The sequence below is a fragment of the Haliotis rubra genome, unplaced genomic scaffold, assembly GCF_003918875.1.
Source record: "Haliotis rubra isolate DU_JTF1 unplaced genomic scaffold, ASM391887v1 Scf74, whole genome shotgun sequence".
Classification (NCBI taxonomy): Eukaryota; Metazoa; Mollusca; class Gastropoda; order Lepetellida; family Haliotidae; genus Haliotis; species Haliotis rubra.
The window spans coordinates 851,842-876,239 of NW_025767457.1; the positions used below are offsets into that span (position 1 = coordinate 851,842).

Here is a 24,398-nt window from a genome sequence, read left to right on the forward strand (position 1 = left end):
TATTGTAGCATCTGACACGACACAAATTAGGCAATTCCGTATGTATTTGATAGTGGATGGATGATGAGAAGAGTCCCTAGCCCACAGCACCGAAGACAGCTAAAGCAACGCGCAACGGATATCAGCCAATCTGCTTATAGCTCCATGTCTGATAAATAGCTTAAATATTGCCACCAATACGTTTTCTACAGTGCTGCCTCGTTCTTTTTAATCTATTGCTTTAAGCTGGTGTGTGTTTGAATGCGTTTGGGCGGAGTAAAACGTGTTGTATAGTTACACTATACATCTTGTCCGATTCTTAAGAACGCCATGACCTTATCGGTATGTTTTAGAGTAGTTGTCATGTCTTTGCAAAGAAAAAGTCAATATTGTCTCTAAAGCAGACAGTTCAAACATTAAGGGAGAATGGTAGTCACACACGCACTGAGATAAAACCACATTCGTTGAGTTTGCCATAAAGCTGACAGATTCAATAAGCCCAAGAGCGTAAGTTACATTTTGTTCTTAAAAGTGTCTGGGTAAATATGGACTCTCAAGACCACAGCTTTATCCTTAGTGTTGACACAGTCGTTTTCCTCTTCCCACACGTATGTTTGGATCTGTGAATTTGGACATTTGAACGTCGAGGCACAATAGCGAGAAACTCCGGAAAATATATTTCCATCCATATTCACTTATAAAAAACGTCTACCATCTTTGACACCTTGAGATAAAAGAGCAGAATGTTATGCCACCATATTTCACGTTCGCACATCTTGAAACCGCCACAGTCTCCCCGGTGCCGTAATCACGGGCAATTTGGCGTTAGTGACGCCTGTTTTCACACGTTAGCCGCCCAGAAACTCGTCAAACGACGTTCGCAAAACCCCCTTCATTGTGCTGTCCTAGTTTAGCCGCTAATGCGTTTGGAGGTGGCTAATACCGCATCTGAGCCCTCGGTTCTGACCAGGTCGGCGTTCCCTGTCATCTGACCTGTAATCCACCTGTCCAAATCTGATTGCGGTCATCGAAGGCATAGATCAATACACAATGTCCATAGAGAAGGTCAGAACGTGTGTATTAACTCGGCAACCAAAACAATGACAAAAACAGACATCAAAGTATGCTGCGTCACGTATGCTTCATTGATTTGGTATTTGCAAAAACGCTTAGGGCAAGCTGTGTGAGTGAGTGAGTGAGTGAGTGACTACCCCACCGCCCCGGCAAGCTGTGTGACAGGGAGATAATAGTTTTAATGCTTCAGTAGATACACGTTGATTGTGGTTCATACATTAAGGAATTGATATATTTGAAAAAAATAATTCATGAACATAATCTACTAGACAGCTTTCAGTTTTTCATTTTTTCAAATAGTGGGGGATTCTCTGTTCCGAATATTTCATAGCTTGATATGTTGAAAAGGCTTGTTACGAGAGGGCATAAAGGGTTAACGCATATGACGTGGAAAAATGAAAATGTAGCTCCTTCCCGTAGCATCATAACATATTTGTTCTTTTGAAAGAAGTAGCATGTGCTTGAAAGTGCGTGAGTATGGGTTTACGCCGTTTTAAACAATATTCCAGCAATTTCACGGCAGGGGACACTAGGAATTGGCTTCATACATTGCACCCATGTGGGGAATCAAACCCGTGTCGTCGGTGTGACGAGCAAACGCTTTAACTACAATGCTACCCATCGCCCAATATATGCGTGATAACCCTGTGTGGTTGCCTTAAGAACAAGAAAACACAACACAGTCATATAATATGTATCATCCTGGTTACGTCTACTGTACCGATAGTATATACCTCTTCGGATGACACTCTAATGACGTGTGTGTCTTCGGAGGTCATACTTGTTCATGCATTCTTTACAGTAAATCCATATCACATTTATATGTAGCTCTCTCAAACAGCGTAATCGAATTCAAGTGTAACATCTCATTAGCATCAATGCGTTCTATAGCGACGACAGAAAGTTATACGTTATAATTGCTCGTTGGTACGATCAGCGAAGTTAGGTATTGATCACATAAATGATGAAAAAGCTAAGGTTAAAGTAAGGTAGGTCTTTAGACCTACTATTAAAATGGCCATGTGTACCTGAATTCAAAGCGGGATGCTCAGGAGCTTCAGCCACGACTGGGTATATTTATGCCGCAATCCCTGCCGGGAGAAACCTCTAGCTATTTGAATGTTCCTAATGAAATAGATCAGGATCAATACGATGATGGGCGACCACAAAATGGTAGTCTGGATGTATCCCCCGTTTTCAATATGAATCTGATTTTTTAGAAGAATAAAACTACTCTTATTTTCCACAACCTTGATACGTTCCGAAAGCATGCATACATGTACTTATGGATGTGTGTTTCATATTGGTTGTTGGGGATTATCTGATACATTATTTACTCGATATTATTACAAACTGTAGACTGGGCCAGTTGAGTGAGGTATATGCTTGATGTTAAATATTACATGAGTTTGGTTGGTTTCCGGCAAGTGCCGCCACAGGGACATATATCACGCGATATAAGCAATGTTATAAGCTGGCGTACACTTCATCAGTGTGCACATGCCATTGTGTCAATCTCTGGGGAGTCTGACAGAACGAACGGGAGGGTGTCAGGGGGACTATACAACGAACGCCGGGTCAGTCGCCATTAGCTTGCTGTAAGTGAAATACTAATCCTCAATTTGAGGTGGATCCGAACACAGATCCTCTCAAGAGACATGAGCGGCGTGAGGTCGTCAGGAAATTGTCAGGCGTTTCTCTCGCCTTCCATCTGACCCGAGGAGTCAATTGCGTCTCTGCTCTCACTTTTATCTGAAGAAATTAATAGATAAATTCGACCTTTTGATGCGCCTCTGTGCCTTAAGGGAGCTTTGGTGGGATTACCACAGTCCCCAGCGAAGCTTGAGAGATCCCTGGTGAACGACTAATGCCAACTGTCTCATAGACGTTTATTAACATGCCACCAGACTTGCCAAGATTTACTGCTGCCATTTAAATCGAGGCTTTGAATTTTGAGCAACCCGCACAACTCTTGAGACCCTGAAATCCCCTCGTACTTAGCGAATGATTGATATAGTGGGCTTGACGTTACAAGGCGATGCATATGAAGGCTGACACATGATTAACATGTTTGCAACAACCCTTTCTTTATAAACCCATTCAACAGGATTAACAGTTTAATACAGGAAATCTTCTTCATTAACAAGTGCCCTACAGAAAACTGTATTACTTCCAAAGCGTTTTATTAGGTACCGCCATTGTCAATTAATGACACGGTATATTGTCTTTTATCTGATTATCAGTTTCCCTAAATTGGCAGAGATTTATGGTTCCATCTGTTGCTTGGCATCGGTGTATTATTGCAAGGCAATAACAATGCCAGTTGTCAGGCAGATATACTGTCAGTTTTACGTACTAAAACACCAATAAATTACAACAGGATATTGCTGATATTCCTTGTTATCTTCCCGTACGTCCAGCTTCGGGAATTTATGCGACATGAAAACGGTACCGATATAAACATTTCACACCTCTGGAAACATACTGGGGATTCAGTACAGTTTAGTTTATAGTTGACTGTCATGAAATCCCGCCATTAGTTTAACGCACCGAGAGAAAAGGTTTATTATGTGACTATCTCTATCGTAGCATTTGTAGGTTCGTCTCTTGGAAGTATTTCTCTCTTAATGTGGAGATAGTGGGCATAACTTCAAGGGGACACTTGATGTAATGCAGCTGTTATTGAACGCATATTACAACATAACTCTAATTGGATTGGGGTGGTGAGGTAGTCAAGTGGTTAAAGAATATGCCCCATAATGTTAGAAGCCGTGTAAAACCATACTCACTCACTCACCATACCTTTGACTGAATGCACCAGTTAGGCCGAATACAGCTGCCATGTAACCATGGGTTGCATGCACAATTAGTACTACATACAATGATATTACTGTAATGTTGCTAAAAGCCGTGTAAAACCATCCTCACTCACTCACTCACTCATCCACCCAAACCCATCCATCCAACCATTCACTCACCATACCGTTGACTGAATGCACCAATTAGGCTAAATACAGCTGTCATGTAAACATGGGCTAGACTACTAACAGAACGCACGCTTAACACTGCATACAGCAACGATCAGAGCGAAGACACAATGCACACAGACAACAAAACCAAGCTTTAACCACAACATAGGAAGAATACACATACAAACCGGAATCAATGGCCAATCAATATAAGTAAATTCTCAGACATGCAATTCTGAGAGAACACAAGAAGAGTTCCCCATAAAACCTCTCAGTGCCATCACTGATTGGCTGCTAATGAGCTTCTTGTAGATATTGTTCCGGTTCCTTGCTAACAGGATCGAGTGCACCAAGGACTGAGATACTTCCCTGTGCTTTCAGACGATATCAGGTAATTTGCAGTTGCCATTAGTAACAAACAGCTGCAGTACCATTCAGTATTGATGCATAGACGAGGAGAAATATGACCTCGTATGCACTAACGTACTTTTAACGGATGGCGTGATGGGTAAATGCGGTCATCTTAAGCACAGCGTGAATGAGTGAGTGTTATTGCTTAAGGCCATACTGTATAAAGACAGGTAATATCGTAGGCGTTATTTAAAGACTGTCAAGCAACAATTTCCCCTTCATTCAAATATTGAAATATCGTGATACGAAAGAAGCATGATGTTTGTAAGTGAATGAGTATGATTTTACTCCTCTTTTAGCAATATTCCAACAATATCAGGTCTGGGGACACCAGAAATGGACTTCACATATTGTACCCATGTTCGGAATCGAACCCGGGTCTTCGGCGTGACGAGCCAACGCTTTAACCACCGTCCCCATGATTTCTTAAATACCGTAAGGATAAACATAAACATAATGTCGGACGTTCTGACTATGGGCATCCTGTGACATCATGACATCATATATGAAAGTATCAATAGTGGGTGAGTTTGTAGTTTTACGCCGGCTTTTAGCAATATTCAAACAATATCGGGGGGGAGGGGGGACCAATGGGCTTTACACATTGTACCCATGTGGAGATCAGAACCCGGACTTTAGGCGTCACCCGGCTCACTCACTCACTCACTTACTCACTCACTCACCTAACATTATGTAACATAAATATTCAATGCATAATCTTTGTATTGCTGTGAAATATTTAGTCCTGAAAATGATGCATCTGTGCAATGCAGGTAGTATTTATATATGTTATTAGCTAACTGATGATGATGACCCTTCGATATGAATATTAACGATGTCCCATTCTTTTATTAATAATTTCCATAATTACAATAATCAGCTTTCAAACTAACCCTTAATCATTACACACATGAAAATTGTTGAAAAATAAAGTGAGTTTTGTTTAGCTAATGATGTAGAAAGCATCTTGTATTTATAAATATTTGAAGAGTTTCCCTGACATTTTAAATACTCCCCGTACTTGAGGGTTTAGAGTAGTTCTAATCAGATGTGGTATGGATGAAGCAGGATAAAATAGCACGCGCAGTCCGCCGTGTAATGAATAGCCTCAAGCGGTTCGGGGGGATATCTGTCAGTAGATGGGGAATAACATCACATGTCACATGCTTCGCTGCTCCACAACTCATCACATGACAATTAAGTGCAACTCGATGGCTGCAGGGAGTTTTGGATGTTTTTCGTCACTGCAAGCACCCAGATAAAATAACAGTCCTGGAACTGTTTTTATTGTTCATTGATATAAACTATAGGAAAAGATGAACTAATGACCTATATACTAGCGAAAAAAGTAGCTGTGCGTCACATGAAGTGCCATAAATGTTACGTCATTGAAAATAGCGTCTGATCAATGTTTTATTTTGACATGCATTATGCGAAAATATGTCAGAACTATTGACCTATATGGTAGAAATAAATGGTTGTGCTTCATATAAAGTGGCATAAATGATACGTCATTGAAAACGGCGTCCGATCAGTATTTTATCATGACGAATTCATTTATAAAACCCACACCTGGTAACAGGAGACGCAGCAGCAAGGTCAGTGTCGACTGTGACCAATATTTACACGGGGCTTGGAGCGCACTGTCTTTCCGTTGATGACACTCGAAGATTGGAGATGTTGTTCCAAATTTCCACCAACTATCTGTTCACCTGGGATAGCGTTACTGGCTGATTCAGGTTCAGCGTTTGCTGGTTAGAACATTAGCTTGAACAATCTCGACACAAGAGCGTATGTTGTTTCCCATCATTAATGATGAGTTGCGTTCTCCCATAATGCCACCCTGTAGAATTACATTTCCGACCCTTAAGTGACGACGTTGAGTAACGCAAGCGTTGCGGACGCCTGTGGACCCTTGCACGACCACCTATGGACAGCATACTGTACCAAGCTTCTCTTCAGAATCTCAGATACAGTCTACGCCTAGTTAAGCGTGCCCGACGAATCAAAACTGATACAACATTGGGTGTGTCGATGAATGTCGGGGTGGATGTTATGTTTCCCCAACCGGATGCATTCGATTCTGCCACTAATTTAGAGTTAGTCCAGGAATTTCGTAACCTGGTAATGTGGTTAAAGTTTGGTGTCGATTTGTAGATGCACCAACGGGATAGGGTTGAGATTGTTATCTGATCTCAAACGTTGATGGTCATGGCAATGCAGATAAGATGTTTCGGAAGGGATGTGTTGATGAACATTAAAATGTCTGACAACTTTATTTTCATGCATACCAATGACACATAGGCGTTGATTTTAAACAAGTTGTGGCATTGCCTAAGCGTATTTCAGGCTAGTCAATACTGTGCCTGAGTTGCGTTCTCCAACCAAACACGCCGACATCCGAACTGTGCGCCATGCTAACTTGACGCGCAAACTGTGAATCACAACCACAAAGTTGGCTGAGCAGATTTCCTCATGAAGAGGAATAGAAGCATAGGAAACTGTGACTTCAGTTTCACAACTTTGAAGTATTGATGCTGATATATACACACAGTCATGTATATCTTCAAAAAGATAAATCTGACACCAGTTCTTCGAATCTCAACCTTCGTAACAATGTCTGTGATTTCAATTTCCCAATTAATGATGCTGATATCTATGTATGCCTACCGAAAAAGATCAACTGACAGCATTTTATTTCAACATAAAAATCTGTCATATAATATATTCTCTTCAACAATTGTTTTATGGTAGAGGGAAATCTGCCCCGATGGTGTCGCCACAAAAATAAATATTTCAAATCTGCTTTTGTCAAAGGTTACATTGACCTTTAAGATATTGAAAGCGTTTCTGTTGGAAGGAGACTTTTGTTAGAGGCAAGAATACAAATACCGGCTGACCTCTTGAAGTACAAGAATTAAAGTCATTCTCTCTATATGGCATAACACGAAATAAAATGAGTAGTAATTATGTCTATTACAAAGATTACACATGATTGCGTTCAAGGGTTTCCACATCAAAAGTATATAATTGACTCGTACTCCATGTTAACGATAGCGGCGTAATCACTGATCGTGCCAAAGGCGAGTAAACACCATTCAACGCTTCAATCAATGCACATCACAAGCAGAGGGAATTAATGGATATGGGAGTAAACTTGACGCTGTAACATCTTCTTAACATCTACCAGCGCCGAAATCGAATCTTTTCAATCTTTTAGAAGAACATCAAACACTCTGTGTAAGCAGTGCGTTCTCAATACGTTCTCTTGCCAACGCTGCTATTTTTGCCCGCTTATTAAACTCTGACTGAAAGGCCAACGGATCCTGCATCAGTACCGTCTGCGAAGAACCTGTCTTCACCTTTTCAGTGCTCCAGCTCCACATCCTGTTTTGAAGGCGACTTCCTTCTATGAAAAATATCCATATTCCCTAGCAGAATGACTTAATACTCTTGTGTCTTCGTCATACATTACAACATACTTGTAAATTCCATCCTTTCCGGAGAAGATGTACCAGACTCAGATTCTGTATATATCTAATAAGAATGGATGTTTGTCTATGAGGTTCACATCTCAGAAGTTGTGCATGCCTTTAATGTTACTGCCGAACCAAAAGCTTCCTTATTGCTAATTAAATACTATAAAGGGACTGGTAGAAGAACATTTCCATTTTCAGAGCAACAAATATGCGCATGCGAATCCCAGGATGCTTGTTATCCAGGTTTCTCTGATTTGATATTCCAATCAGTAGTTTTGTCTTTCTTCTTACTTGCCCATTTTCTATGAGCGACAGATTTGTGATTCAATTGTCATACAGAAAAAAGTTTGACGTTTAAGATCAATCCAAGTGGTGGGTGTAAAAACATATATGATATGTGTATGGTGTTGGTGATAAATGTCAGCCTCGCTTTTTGACGTTATCAATTCTCGTGGGAGCTTTATATGCTTCAGGTTTGGCAGGAAATCAATAGAGTGTCTATCTTACCTCTGATGTTTTATACATATCCCATACAGAACGGGTTATATTTTTCGGAATATTCACTTTATAGGAAACGCTGTTTGTGCTTGTATTGATTTGTCAAATGCAGTTCTTTTAAAGGGGTTGACAGTTCAGGTACTCCTAGCTTGAATTACAAACACACGTGTTGGCTTCACGGTGTCGAAATATGCATGTTTGTGTCGGTTAATATGTAGCCTTGTTTATGAGTCAATAATAACTTTATCTTCAAAGAGACAATGTTAGTTTCAAACGAATTTCAGTATCTTGGAGTATGGTTCCTCATGAAATGCGTGGGTGAATTGCATCCCCAAAGAAAGTGTCAGTTCATAGGAGTGTAGTGTGCAGCCATTAATCCTGTACTGTTCCATTTGCCGTATTTGGACAAACGTACAGAATTAATGAACACAGTGGTCCATTGACGTTTTTTTGTTGATGAGATTTCTAAACTGTGCTATATCAAATCTCTTGATTATATTCCCAGGTGAAGGTCGGACGAAGACAATCACGTATAAACCAGTTGAACAACGTAAAACATGTTGGAGTAACGACGACGACGACGATATGGAGGATGGCAACGGCAGCGACGACTCGGATGAAGAGGATTCAGACAGCGACGTAGGCAAGTGATTGCATTATGTCATAGAAATGTTCAGTTTGACATTTGTTTCAGGTATCCAAATTAATGGTTTTTAATCTAGTGCTAAGCTCATGTCACATCAAGCAAGTGCTAAGGAACGATATCACTGCATTCTCTTGATCTTGGACGTTTCGTTTTTCTAACTGTGTTGATAATGTGCTTTCTTGAGTATCATCTGTCGAGGCATTATTAGATATATTAAGACTAAATGCGGCGTTTATACTCAAAAGATGATTGTAAAATGAAGCCCTGTTTTTATATTGTTAATCAACCTTTCAGGAGGTGAAAATAATGGCCCCGGGCGATCTTCCGATGAACAATCTGGAGAAGAAGACAGTCTCCTATAGGTTTCCATAGTGATAAAACTTTGACGATATTCCTGAACTTCAAACTATCCAATCAGAGAGGGTCTAACCGCTTGAGCGGGATGGATGTGATGGCTTTCGGTGAAGGATGACCCAGAAATCCTTAGGTTAAGATTACCCAAAGAAGCGCTTGGAGATCCTGGAAATTAATCACACAATCTTATTCAAATGAGAAAACAGTTTTAATGGGACTAATCCCATTTGTATGGATGTTTTTGTTGCCAAAGCCCCATACGTGTACAGTTTAGCGCCACTGATGTCCATTCTGTGCGTTTTAATCATGTTATATTGCTTCGTGGAACTGCTAGAAAGGGTTGGAGACGTGGGATCCTAGGCAGAGCCTGGCCAATCAATCAAGCAGGCAGACTCGGCTTCAGAGACAAATGTGGACTTGGATTCATCAGACTGGACTTGTTGCCGGCAAGGGAACAACCCAGTGGCGTTAACACTGGCTGAATATGTGGAATGACCCGAGGTTGTGAACTAACAAATTTCAGTGCATGTCATCACATGGAATCGGATATGATCGAAGACGCTGTTGACATTCACATTTGTCAAAATATAATAATTCCAGTTAGTCAAATATGAACGTGTATATACCAGATTATCAGTATTTCCTGTAAATTGACATTTGTACATAATGACACAGTTGTGTTATCATTTCTTTACACTCGCAGAAATAAATACGTATTAGTGTTGACAGCATCATTTAACCTTTCTATGGCACTGCACATTAATCTATTTCAGAGCCATGCAGGTATGAGCCAAATTCCCTAAAGAGTTAACCAGACACTGTGAAAGGTTAAAAGCTGTATCGTGACAGAGTATTAGTGACATTGCATCCAAAGCCGAGCCTGTCTGACTGTTCTTTGGAAACGTTCTAGATCACACAAAAAACACAATAGAGAAAATGAATTCCTTAATTATATAAGGATATCGGTTGTTGAAACACGTGATATTCGGATATCAGCCTATAGAATTATCGGGAGGTTTGTTTTATGGCTTGTTTAACGCCGCTCTTAGCAATATTCCAGCTATATGGTGGCGTACTGTAAATAATCAAGTCTGGACGAGACAATCCAGATATCAACTTCATGAGCATCGATCTTCTCAACTGTCATGTGTTATGTGTCAACCAAGTCAGCGGGCCTGAACATCCGATTCCGTTAGTAGCATGGGCTCCTGAAGACCCGGATCTTTATGGGTCTATCGGGAAGTCGGCCCACGAGGGGGTTTTGCAACTCACGTGTTGCCTGTCTTGTCAATGTTGTAGCCCGTCTATTATAACATCCCCCTTCTATTATAACATCCCCCTTCATTGATGACACGCGGTATGTATTGTTTCAGTAAAGTAACAAGTAACATACGTCTACAGTCGAGAAACAAGCACACGAGTCTACTGTCGAGCTTTAAAATAATATGCATTTAGCATTCATGCATGGCAACTATCAAGTGAGTAAATGCATTTAAGTGAACAATATAAAGGCAAAGGGTTGGATGAATGACAGAGCATGTACTTGCATCCATAAATCCACTGTTGAGCAGTACCATCATCATTGTCATGCTATGACCAGTGAGCCGGTACTGACTACGATGCTGTCTGTATATGCTTGTCCCATCACAGCTTGCAATACCACATGGTCTTCTGGTGTTGACACATGTATAACACACGCTATCGACTTTGTGGAAGTACTGACATAAATGGCATGAATATGTTCAATGTTGCCATCGGTCTAGTGAGGATTTGCATTGACGACATCGACATAGCGTCGACTCTATGTCTTCTGTCAAGTCAATTATATCAATCTAGAGTTAGTTGTGCTGTTATCAATATATCTCATGGCTGGCGGTATTCAAAAAGGAACATACAGTCTTATGCTTGGTGGTATGTATTTACCAACACACAGTCTTATGCTTGGAGGTATGTATTAAACCAACACACAGTCTTATGCTTGGTGGTATGTATTAACCATCACACAGTCTCATGCTTGGTGTTAGTTTTAACCAACACACAGTCTTATGCTTGGAGGTATGTATTAACCAACATACAGTCTTATGCTTGGAGGTATGTATTAACCATCACACAGTCTCATGCTTGGTGTTAGTTTTAACCAACACACAGTCTTATGCTTGGAGGTATGTATTAACCAACATACAGTCTTATGCTTGGAGGTATGTATTAACCAACACACAGTCTTATGCTTGGTGGTATGTATTAACCAACACACAGTCTTATGCTTGGTGGTATGTATTAACCAACACACAGTCTTATGCTTGGTGGTATGTATTAACCAACACACAGTCTTATGCTTGGTGGTATGTATTAACCAACACACAGTCTTATGCTTGGTGGTATGTATTAACCAACACACAGTCTTATGCTTGGTGGTATGTATTAACCAACACACAGTCTTATGCTTGGTGGTATGTATTAACCAACACACAGTCTTATGCTTGGTGGTATGTATTAACCAACACACAGTCTTATGCTTGGTGGTATGTATTAACCAACACACAGTCTTATGCTTGGTGGTATGTATTAACCAACACACAGTCTTATGCTTGGTGGTATGTATTAACCAACACACAGTCTTATGCTTGGTGGTATGTATTAACCAACACACAGTCTTATGCTTGGTGGTATGTATTAACCAACACACAGTCTTATGCTTGGTGGTATGTATTAACCAACACAGTCTTATGCTTGGTGGTATGTATTAACCAACACACAGTCTTATGCTTGGTGGTATGTATTAACCAACACATGCTTGGTGGTAGTCTTATGCTTGGTGGTATGCATAAATGAGCACACAGTCTCATGCTTGGTGGTATGTATTAACCAACATACAGTCTTATGCTTGGAGGTATGAATAAACCAACACACAGTCTTATGCTTGGAGGTATGTATTAACCAACATACAGTCTTATGCTTGGTGTTAGTTTTAACCAACACACAGTCTTATGATTGGAGGTATGTATTAACCAACACACAGTGTTATGCTTGGAGGTATGTATTAACCATCACACAGTCTCATGCTGGGTGTTAGTTTTAACCAACACACAGTCTTATGCTTGGAGGTATGTATTAACCAACACACAGTCTTATGCTTGGAGGTATGTATTAACCAACACACAGTCTTATGCTTGGAGGTATGTATTAACTAACATAAAGTCTCATGATTGTAAGCATGCATTTACCACCACAAAGTCTCATGATTGGAGGTATGTATTAACCAACACACAGTGTTATGCTTGGAGGTATGTATTAACCATCACACAGTCTCATGCTGGGTGTTAGTTTTAACCAACACACAGTCTTATGCTTGGAGGTATGTATTAACCAACACACAGTCTTATGCTTGGTGGTATGTATTAACCAACACACAGTCTTATGCTTGGTGGTATGTATTAACCAACACAGTCTTATGCTTGGTGGTATGTATTAACCAACACACAGTCTTATGCTTGGTGGTATGTATTAACCAACACACAGTCTTATGCTTGGTGGTATGTATTATGCTTGGGAGGTATGTATTAACCAACACACAGTCTTATGCTTGGTGGTATGTATTAACCAACACAGTCTTAAGCTTGGTGGTATGTATTAACCAACACAGTCTTATGCTTGGTGGTATGTATTAACTAACACACAGTCTTATGCTTGGTGGTATGTATTAACCAACACAAAGTCTTATGCTTGGTGGTATGCATAAATGAGCACACAGTCTCATGCTTGGTGGTATGTATTAACCAACATACAGTCTTATGCTTGGAGGTATGAATAAACCAACACACAGTCTTATGCTTGGAGGTATGTATTAACTAACACAAAGTCTCATGATTGTAAGCATGCATTTACCACCACAAAGTCTCATGATTGGAGGTATGTATTAACCAACACACAGTGTTATGCTTGGTGGTATGTATTAACCAACACACAGTGTTATGCTTGGTGAAATGTTTTTTTGTAATCAGTGTTATGATTGGCGATGTGTATTAACCACCACAAAGTCTCCTGATTGGAGGTATTTATTAACCAACATACAGTCTTATGCTTGGTGGTATGTCTTAACCAACACACTCTCATGCTTGGTGGTATGTATTAACCAACACACTCTCAGGCTTTGTGGTATGTATTAACCAGCACACAGTGTTATGCTTGATGGTATGCATTAACCAGCACACAATGTTATGCTTGATGGTATGCATTAACCAACACACAGTGTTATGCATGATGGCATGTATTAAACAGCGTACAGTCCTATGCTTGGTGGTATGACTTTACCTGGATTGGACAACAACATTGGAGTTAACAGTCACTAGTCACCACACACGTTACGATATGAAGTTTGTTTGTTGTTTAACGCCACACTTAACAGTATTAAAGCTTTTAAGACGACGGTCTAAAAAAAAAGAGTCTTCGCTTTTGGGATACCAGGGCATGTGTTAACCCTTTCGAACGTGACCATCCCATCCCCTTAGTCGCCTCTTATGACAAGCATGGGTTGCTGACGACAAATTCTAATTCTGAGAGAGTGAGAGAGTGAGTTTAGTTTTACGCCACAGTCAGCAATATTCCAGCTATATGGCGGCAGTCTGTAAATAATCTAGTCTGGACCAGTCAGTCCAGTGATCAACAGCACGAACATCGATCTACGGAATTGAGAGAGGATGATATCGGTCAACCCAGTCAGCGAGTCTGACCACCTGATCCCGTTATTCGCCTCTTACAAGCATGGGTAACTGAAGATCAATTCTAACACGGACCTTTACGGGTAATTCTAATCCAGATTTTCACGGGCCCGCTACTATATTAAGTTGGACATTAGGTGACCTCTACATATTATTGCATTACACATTCAATCACATCCATGCGGTATAACAATTATATACACATGGACAAAAGTATCGCAACACCTGTCATATTTAACCCCCATATGGTTATTGATATTCATGACATTATTTTGTTTGTTGGTATGATTACTTTGAGCCTATGGGCGCAACATACATTAATTCTAGATTGGCACCTGCTTCGATCAAAGGCCAGCACCGCGTGCAATACGTGCACTCGTAATTAAGCAAATATCAAGCTCGATAAGTTAGAACATCAATTCATTTCGTTGTAGATAAACAAGTATAGGGTCTACTCAACTGACAACTGCTCAAAGATTCAAGTTTGTGGTAGGCGGAATGTTGGCATATTATTGGAGGCTGTCGCAAGAGATGTTGGTTGTCATCCATCGACTACACGTCTACTGACCAGAAAACATCAGCAAACTAATGACTTGAAGGACCGTCAGAGTTTGGGTCGAACACGAGTGAGGTGAGGTGAAATTGGGTTTAACGTCGTGCTTGAGAATATGTCGCTCATATGACGATGTGCATGTGTGTGTATGTGTATGTGCGGCTGCTTGTACTAGCCCAGACTTAAGCTGGTTTTATAGTGCTAGCCCACTGAGATACCATGCCGCAGTGAAGCATGAATACCCCACTCAGACACATTATACTGACTCTGAGCCGACCAGTCCTTGTTGTACCCATTAATGCCGAGCGCCAGGCAGGAACCAACAAGTACCATATTTTAACGTCTTTTGGTATGACACGGTCGGGGATCGAACCCGCGACCTTCCGCTCTCCGGGCGGACGCTCTAACCACAACACCACGGAGGCGGTCCAAACACGAGTGACGATTCCTTGGGAGGATACATCTCTTCTCAAGAATCACAAGACTTCATCTGTTTATGCCAAATGACGTGTTAAATTTTCCGAACACACGGGCATGGTCTTCATGGACGACAATTTTGGTCATATCGTGCACTTGTCGTTAGTGATTTCAGAGAAACGGTGGCAACTCTACCCGCCAGGAATCCAGATCTCAATCCCGTCGAGCATGCTTGGGAAGTTATGAGCCCGAGTACAAAATCTCGATGCACTGGAACAAGCTCTCTATCATGAATGGCGCGCAATGCCTCAACGTCAAATTCAACCCCTGATACAGTCAGTGAGGAGGAGGGTCAGGGGTGTTTGACATGGTGCTCGGTTATCGACATTAACGTGATTTCTTGAGAATTGTTTGCCCGAATCTTGAAAATGACCGCACTTGTTAACGTCGTACGACCATAGATATCAGCAATACAGAATGGATTCTTTGCTACTACAGTTTTCCGTTCTTTTCGCGTTTAGATGTGCCAATTGATTATTCCTTGAGGGTCAGGTTATTCTGATAGTAGGTCAAATTGAGGTTTCGATAAGTTCCTCTGCCATAGTAATGGTAACATATTGATGCTGTGACAAATGAATGAATATCGACCCCTTTTCATTGCATGATGATGATATCCGATCATTCGTACATGGTATGACATTAGACTGCTCACTATTGTCTCTCTATAACTAATGCTTGAGGTGTCGGTATTGTGGTGGTGCTAGTTACGTTTCGGGTTCGGATTAGGTTTAGGGTTCGGTTCTGGTTAGTGTTAGTGTTAGTGTTAGTGTTAGTGATGTTAGTGATGGTGTTGGTGTTGGTGTTGGTCTTGGTGTTGTGTGGTGTCGGTGTCGGTGTTAGTGTTAGTGTTGGTGTGTTGGTGTTGGTGGTGTTGGTGTTGGTGTTGGTGTTGGTGTTGTTGCCGGTGTCGTCGGTGTCGGTGTCGGTGTTGTCGTGTGTCTTAGTGATGGTGTTGGTGTCGGTGGTGTTGGTGTTGATGTTGGTGTCGTCGGTGTCGTCGTGTCGGTGTCGGTGTCGGTGTCGGTGTCAGTGTTAGTGTTAGTGTTAGTCCTAGTCTTAGTGATGGTGTTGGTGTTGGTGTGTCGGTGTCGGTGTCGGTGTCGGTGTCGGTGTCGGTGTCGGTGTCGGTGTCGGTGTCGGTGTCAGTGTTAGTGTTAGTGTTAGTGTTAGTCCTAGTCCTAGTCCTAGTCTTAGTGATGGTGTTGGTGTTGGTGACGGTGTCGGTGTCGGTGTCGGTGTCGGTGTCGGTAGTCCTAGTCCTAGTCCTAGTCCTAGTCTTAGTCTTAGTGATAAGGTTGGGCTTGTACGTCTGTAATTGTGTTATTACACAAATAATTACCACGTTTAGAACAGATTATAAATTAACGAACATCCCTCACTTCATGTGTAAATGGTCTTCCCTTTTGGAAAAGAGATATATTGGCGGGGTATTTTTCGACCAAACGTAATATGAGGGCTCGGTTAGAACAGGTCGCAAGTTTGGCCAAGGAGAAAATATATAATATTATTCCTGTTTCATTCATGTAATTTAGCCGAAGGTTGCAAATATGTTCAGGTAATAATTTTGGTCCTTTGGCTTTGGTTACATTTACATCTGCAATTAGTTAGCTAAAGACAGTTAAAATGTTCTTTGTACATTTGTTGTAGTGATATAATATCGTTTGAATGAGCATCATTTGATTGTCATTGACTCCAAAAGCATCACAATACACCAATCCTTACTTCGCTGGTTATATTATATAGAAATACATCCCTTACAACTATTTGTGTTGGAACACATTGTTATGGACTTCAGCTGAATCGTAACAGAAACGCTATTATAATATAATTATGATAGTGTTTCACAAAAACATCCGTTGCCTTGTACCAACTGTGATCCATCAAAACAGGCGTATGATACTGTCGAAATCGAAATTATGATTATGGAAAGGGTTTTAACGCGTTATTTACCAAGAGAAGATGCTATACGGCTGTGCATACGCAAAGAGTTATTTTTCTTTTCATGTTTGATAACCTTAATCAAAATGATGATATATATTACCTCCTGCAATATTGTCATTATGTTCATATTGAACATCAAACGCAACACGCAATTTGTGCATTATCAATCTCCCCATGTATCTCCATCAGACAATGCATCAGCTTTAAATGGTATAAGTAACCTTCTTATCTGCTGGGTTGCACTACTTCAAATATACGGAGACGGACGTCTCCTTGACAAGCTGAAAGTCGTTCCAAAATAATGAACCTTTGGGCGCATGACCTCTTTCCCCCTAAGGACCCAGGCAAAATCAATAGCTTAAAACGATTTTTGTGAAATCTCTAAATATTCCATAATAAACTGTCAGCATCACATCTACAGCTGAAACGTTCGGCGCCATGGGTCCCGTTTACAACATGGAGGAGACAACCTCTAATGGCCGTCTCATGATTACGCACAGACGATCTCGCCAATGATGAACAGCTCTGTCAAAAATTACTTCACTTCCCAGTGGTATATCAACCTTGTATTAAGTAGCGTCGGAATGGCTTTATCCCCCAAATAAGATATTTCTCCCAAATGACGAATCTCCGAACTTTTGAAAAACTTATTACATCAGTTTCAAGCTTGGCCAAGCATGTTCAGCCGAATGGGCATCTCAATGTTTGGTGCGTCTTCAGCGAGGAATACACCGGTAATTCAATTTGGCTGACGGCGTCCGAAAATGAGCATCATCTACTCGTTGGTTAACGTAAATATGATTAATGCTCGTCTCTTGTGTGGACGTCTGGCCAGCCTGATGCCACGCAGGCTTCTGCACTCTAGGGGATGCACGTAAGAGGGGAGAATATTTTTAGGGAAACGATTTTGTAAGTGGACGTTTATGAAAAAAGATATTACATATTGTATTCTTGAAGGAAACACGATGGATAGTGTCTGGCAGATGACGGTGTTTGAGTTCTAAGTATGGCATGCCAATGTACAAATTTGCATGGAACAAGATTCCGTGGGGCTTGGGTAATTGAAGATAATTTAAACAGCGTTTCGATGTTTGAAAGACCAAGGTATAAATAAGCAATACGTCTAGTGAAAATAGCGATGGTAAGTCAGTATGACATGACTTTAAGTCTATTTCTTGACATCGCCAATGGGGGTTAATCAACTGCATTATACAAAAACATCAAGTACATCTCATGCATGTTGGTTTAGTGTCTGACCCATGAAGATCCGGGTTAGAATTGATCTTCAGTAACCAATGCTTGTCGTAAGAGGCGACTAACGGGATCGGGTGGTCAGGCTCGCTGACTTAGTTGACACGTCATCGGTTCCTTATTGCGCAGATCGGTGCTCATGCTGTTGATCACAGGGTTGTCTGGCCACTCGATTATTTGCAGACCGCCGCCATATAGCTGGAATATTGCTGAGTGCGGCGTAAAACTAAACTCACTCACTCACTGTTATAGTGTCTTAGCTTATCCATTGTCACATACAGTTATAGTGTCTTAGCTTATCCATTGTCACATACAGTTTTGTAACTCAAAATTGACTTATCAGAATCAGAAGCAACACTTCCAAGCAGCAAAGGGTATCATTTTTGTAAAGTCCACTTCTCGTAAATTTAAATGCATTTGGTAATAAAAGTTAAATGCATTTGGTAATAAAAGTGAAATGTGATACACATTCTGGTAAGTTATTCACATTTTGGAGAGTTCATCACATCTGACTACGGCTGTATGCTTATGTCATCCGGATAACTGGGGGATAATCTGCAATTCATGAATCGTTAGTCATTCTCTCAGTATGAGATAACACCTTACAAGCTGTGAACTTTCGGCCTTGCGTTAGGTAAGTTGTACATGTAGGTTGGCAAGGGGTCGCACAGTGTGTATATTACACTGTAAAACACATACGGGAGCCCCAACAACAATTGAATTTACCCCCATGTTTTTTCTTTTACAACAGTCTACAAATGAATGAAGATTGTCGCAATATTGTTAAGTGACTTTGTGACAACAATTTGTTTATGTTTAGGCTATGTCCCTTAAATATTCTAAAGCCAGTGCTGATATGACTGGAATGCGTTGCAAAGAGGAATTGATCAAAACGTCATAGATAAAAAATATAAAGTACAACGAGAGAGTGGGGTTTTAACGCATCACGGACGGTATTCCTGTCATATCAGCGTGTCGGCTTAATGTTAGAGGAATGCCCTAGGTGATAAACTTTCTCAGACGGACAGGCATGATGCTTACCAAGCTGGAAACACTATCGGTGATAACCGGTATTCGAATGTTGCAAGCGTACCCAAGGGACGCAACTCTGCAGAACGAATTGCGTTGCCCTCGCCGAATAGATCACTCGTGCCCCCAAACATGGCAACATGGTGCATGTTCACCCGATCAATTTCAACTGAAACTAATGGGTGAGTTTTGTTTTACGCCGCATTCAGCAATATTCCAGTTATATGTAAAAAATCGAGTCTGGATCAGACAATCTGATCAACATCGTGAGCATCGATGGTGGGATACGATGACATGTGTCAAGCATGTCAGCGAGCCTGACCACCCGATCCCGTAAGTCGCCTTTTACGACACGCATGGATTACTGAAGATTAATTCTAACCCGGATCTTTACGGGTCCCAACTGAAATTAACTTTCACCAAACTGTGCGTTGCCCCTTTCTTGTGTGTATTCGCAGTTAGAAACTATAGTTCTTAAAGATCCATACTGTCTCCGTGATGTAGTGGAAACAATGGCTGTCAGCAGGGCAGAAAATCTGCCGCTCGATCGAACAACGTCGTTCAGGAAGTACGTTTAAAAATGGAACTTGTTTTTACCCTGCCTGGCTTAAAGGATAATACGACTCGTCGGAGTGCATAGTCAGTATCGCGGGTATCCATGTTAAACTGCAGCATTGTATTTATACGCATGCTAACACTACAAAATAGATATTAGTTGTATTAGTTAGGACAAGTACAAGTCTTTTGCTATATAAGTGCCATAATTTTGAACGAGGCACTGAACTCCATTTCACCTCACCTGACAAAGGTATAAATGAAGGCGTCTGTGTGATCACAATATAGATAATAGCATACACACACACACACACATACTAATGAGCACATTAATTAGGAAACTCCTGCTACGACATTTTTTCCTTGAATAGATCGTATTTCAGACATCATTAGGAACGAGAATCGCTACACAACCTTGTCAATCACACAGGGAAACGGTCAAGAGTGACAAACTGTATTCAGTTTATCAGTCGCCGTCAGCTTTGTTTATTCAACAGTTAATCAGATTTAAGATGGAAAATAACTCTTGTCATCTTTCTGAAACTAAACTCAGTATCCTACATTCACGTCGTGAGTGTTTGTGCGCGTATTTGCGCACTATGATATATTATGAGGCCTGAAATAAGCTGTTCTGTCAGCAGAGACGCCGTCGATGCCGTTGTCGCTGTTGACTTCGATGACAATGCTGCTTCAGCCATCGAGGCCGTTGAAGTCCTCCAGGTGTCACGCAGCAGGCAATTGACACTACCGGACTGGTCAAGTGACTTGATGCCAAGGCTGCGTGTAATTAATTACACATTTGTTTATAATCTTGGAGGCCTTGAGCAAGTGAAGTAAGAAAAGAGAATCCATAATTGTATGGAAGAGCGTTAAAAAGGATTCGGTTTCGGAAACACAAGAGCAGAAACGGGGTTTGTGGTATACAATGCACTGACACGTATTTATAAGACTGAATTTCCAGTAATATACCTCCAAGGAATAGAATTATGCTTTGATGCGATCCTTTGCAATATCCAGAGATATCCCGTTAGGATCTACCTTTTTAGGGTATGGATCATAGGGGTTCAGCGCAATAATATCGGCCTCTACTGTCCAAACATAAACAGCACATATGGAATACAGAGTGAGTGAGTTTAGTTTTACGCCGCATTCAGCAATATTCCAGATATATGGCGGCGGTCTGTAAATAATCGAGTCTGGACAGACAATCCAGTGATCAACAGCATGAGCATCGATATCCGTGTTTGGGAACCGATGACATGTGTCAACCAAGTCAGCGAGCCTGACCACCCGATCCCGTTAGTCGCCTCTTACGACAAGCATAATCGCGCCTTTGTGGCAAGCATGGGTTGCTGAAGACCTATTCTACCCCGGATCTTCATGGGTATGGAATACAGAAAATGAATGTAGACACCGTGTTCTAAAAAGGGAATATGGTTGACCTTCATTTCCAGTATCTTCCATCATTCACACAATTTGCATAGACATGTAAGTATTTGTTTGCTGCCTACCATACGCGTTGGAATCTTGTAATTCCCTGACGAGGATGAGTCAGACAGTCTGGCATGTATTCATCACCAGAATCCGTTGCAGGCCAAATGCCTTCCGATATTATATGACGCTTCAAACATTGCTCCGCAATGTCTGTGTATACATCTTGTGGTCAATACAGCTTGTTATTATTCCTCTCATCAAATCCTCAACCATGTTACAGCTTTCTTAACCTTAGTTTACGTTCCGTCTCAAAGCTAATGCAGATCAGAACCGATGTTAACACAGTCCAATGAAGACATCATGACTAGGAGGTTGTCTCAGACACTGATATCCTGGCCAAGGGAAGGCGTCTAATTTGATAACCTTCATTATCTATCAATATATGTGCCGGGGAATCTATTGTGTTGTGCATAGGAGCACGGCCAGTCTCTTGTGTGCCTGTAATTTCATATTGGGATATGGGCATATCAGGGCTTTGCTTCTGGTAACATGATCCAGGCCAACGGTTTAGCTTCGAGCTTGAGCACAGCCCAGATGGTAATCCTATTAAACTGTAGAAAGTAAATTTAGTAGGACTAAATACATAAAGAGCTCTCGTTGCTTGCCGTGTTATTGATACTTGTGAGGTATCTTGCGTAGAAGCACCATAACTATGTGAATGGACCCCGCTGTTAATTCTGTTTCAGGTGATATTTCAAGATCTAAGTGGCTGTTCTTGAATCTAATCTAGTCTATTTCGGGAGAAGGCTGCTTTCACGAAAATACTACATGTTTATGTTACATGGCCTTGGTATTTGTGTCCTACTAGAAAGATAATTTACACATTTGTATCGAGAAAAAGTCAATATAATCGGGTATACGTATCTTTGTGCTGCCAAAGCAAAATAGTCTAAGACTGACTGACTGAGTTTAGTTCTACGCCGCTTTTCGCAATATTCCAGCAATATCACGACGGGTGACACCAGAAATGGGCTTCACACATTGTGCCCATGTGGGGAATCGAACACAAGTCTTCGGCGTAAATAGTCTAAGAATAATACGTGTTACACAAACAGAAGAATGTTCAACAGTAAACACAATACGCAGTATGAGCATGACTCAAGGACGACCAATCAATGTTATTGTGACATAAGTACCATTCACGACAACAGTATCGTCTCTGTTGCGTCAACAATGGTTGCTAAATGTCACATCTCACAATACTTTATGGCGCGTGAAATCACGCGCTTCGCATGAATATTATTTTCGTACTAATAACTATAAATTCTTACCATTTGGAAAAAGGATGATCTGGCTCATCAGTTCAAATGACTTTTACTTAGGGCCGTGAATAATGCTACAACATTATGTAAAAACAAAATGGGGGATCGCGGTGGGCGAGCTGGCTAAGGCGCCAGGCTAGTGATCCAGCGAGGTTGAGGTGTCTTGATCGAGCCCACCTGTGACCGGGTGTAAAAACCTTGGAGTCAACTTTGTGTGCAGACTCTTTCCGTGTTGTCACAACCCCTAGTGTACAGTTCACAACACTGTGCATATAAAAGAACCTACGAATCCGTACAGTGCTGGATATCCGTTAAAGAGGGTCTGCAAATATAAACCATACGGTTGCATCACTGACTATAAAATATGTTTTTTTGTATTGTGTATAAATACAACAACAATGATGATGTGTCCTGCTTTCATTTGCAACACATGGAAAAGAATAAAACATTTTTCAGAGATACCTATTACGTTAGCAGAAACCAAAATAGTAGAGTGAGTGAGTTTAGTTTTAGACCGCACTCAGCAATATTCCAGCTATATGGCGGCGGTCTGTATAATCGAGTCTTGGCCAGACAATTCAGTGATCAACAGCACGAGCATCGATCTACGCAATTTGGATACGACAACATGTGCCAACCAAGTCAGCGAGCCTGACCACCCGATCCCGTTAGTTGCCTCTTACGACAAGCATGGGTTACTGAAGATCAATTCTAACCCGGATTGGTTCCCAGCAAGGATTAGACCGGTCAATTGAGGCAACCAAAGGAATCGGTTGGTCCGGCTCGGTGATTAAGAGCATGACGATTGTCATCGTGCCCCAGACGCCGAAGATTGTTGCTCATACTTTCCATCAAGAGATTGTCTGGTCCAGGCTCGAACATTAAATTTTCATTCCCTTCGACGGAACACAGCAAGCAGAAACACAAACTTGGCGACACTAGTGTGTGTTAGCCACTTCTTCAGGAACACCATACGTTCGTAAAGCTTCAGCATGTTTTTTTATGTTACGTTTTCGAGGACCTCTGGTTTCCTTAGAATATAGTGCTCATTTGTGTTCTTTTTCTATGACATAATTATATCGATCAATATTAGATCAATATAATTGCATGGCTGTGAGCATTACTTAACTAATCCGTCCAATCGAATTTCGCAACTCGTTTGCATTTTAGGCTCAGTAGAACCTATTTTGTTGGATAATCGAGACTGTTTATGGATTAGCGTTGACGTTTTATATCTGCAGATTACGAATGCGATACTACAATGAAGTGCATTTATTGCATTGAAATAAACACTTAAAGGCTGGAGAGATAAACAACGCATTCGTCTTCACTGAAGAGGTTTTCTTAGTTTGGCATCTATTCAGAGCTGATGTTTTTAAGGAAATTTAGATTTAAATGTTGAGGTGATTCAATTTCCTTGCATCCTAAGTGATGACAACATTTTCAATGAAGAACAATAGAGACGCAGTTGCAACAGGCTTGTCATCCCTTCAAAACAGTTTTTTCATATAAAATTCGATATCTTGGACGACATTTCAAATTTGAAATACACCACTGAAGTTTAGACTTTATACAATCCTGTAGCTGAAAATGTAAACAAGGTGTACTTCCTTGTTTATGTACAAGGGCGCACCAATGACAATCGGTCAGGAATAGAAGATAATTGGAATCAAATCTCTTTCCGATTGCTTTTGCATTTTTAAAGGCA

The 24,398-nt window shown here is 41.0% G+C and overlaps 1 protein-coding gene across 1 annotated transcript in view; it reads left to right on the forward strand.

Moving 5' to 3' along the window:
• LOC124259879 overlaps positions 1 to 10,134 on the forward strand; it is a 43,583-nt gene extending 33,449 nt beyond the window's left edge. Inside the window, exons 2-3 of the mRNA XM_046694101.1 lie at positions 8,916 to 9,053; positions 9,351 to 10,134. Coding sequence (XP_046550057.1) covers positions 8,916 to 9,053; positions 9,351 to 9,418 — 206 coding nt within the window. The 3' untranslated portion in view covers positions 9,419 to 10,134. The remainder of the gene's footprint in view (positions 1 to 8,915; positions 9,054 to 9,350) is intronic.
• Positions 10,135 to 24,398: the final 14,264 nt, after the last annotated feature.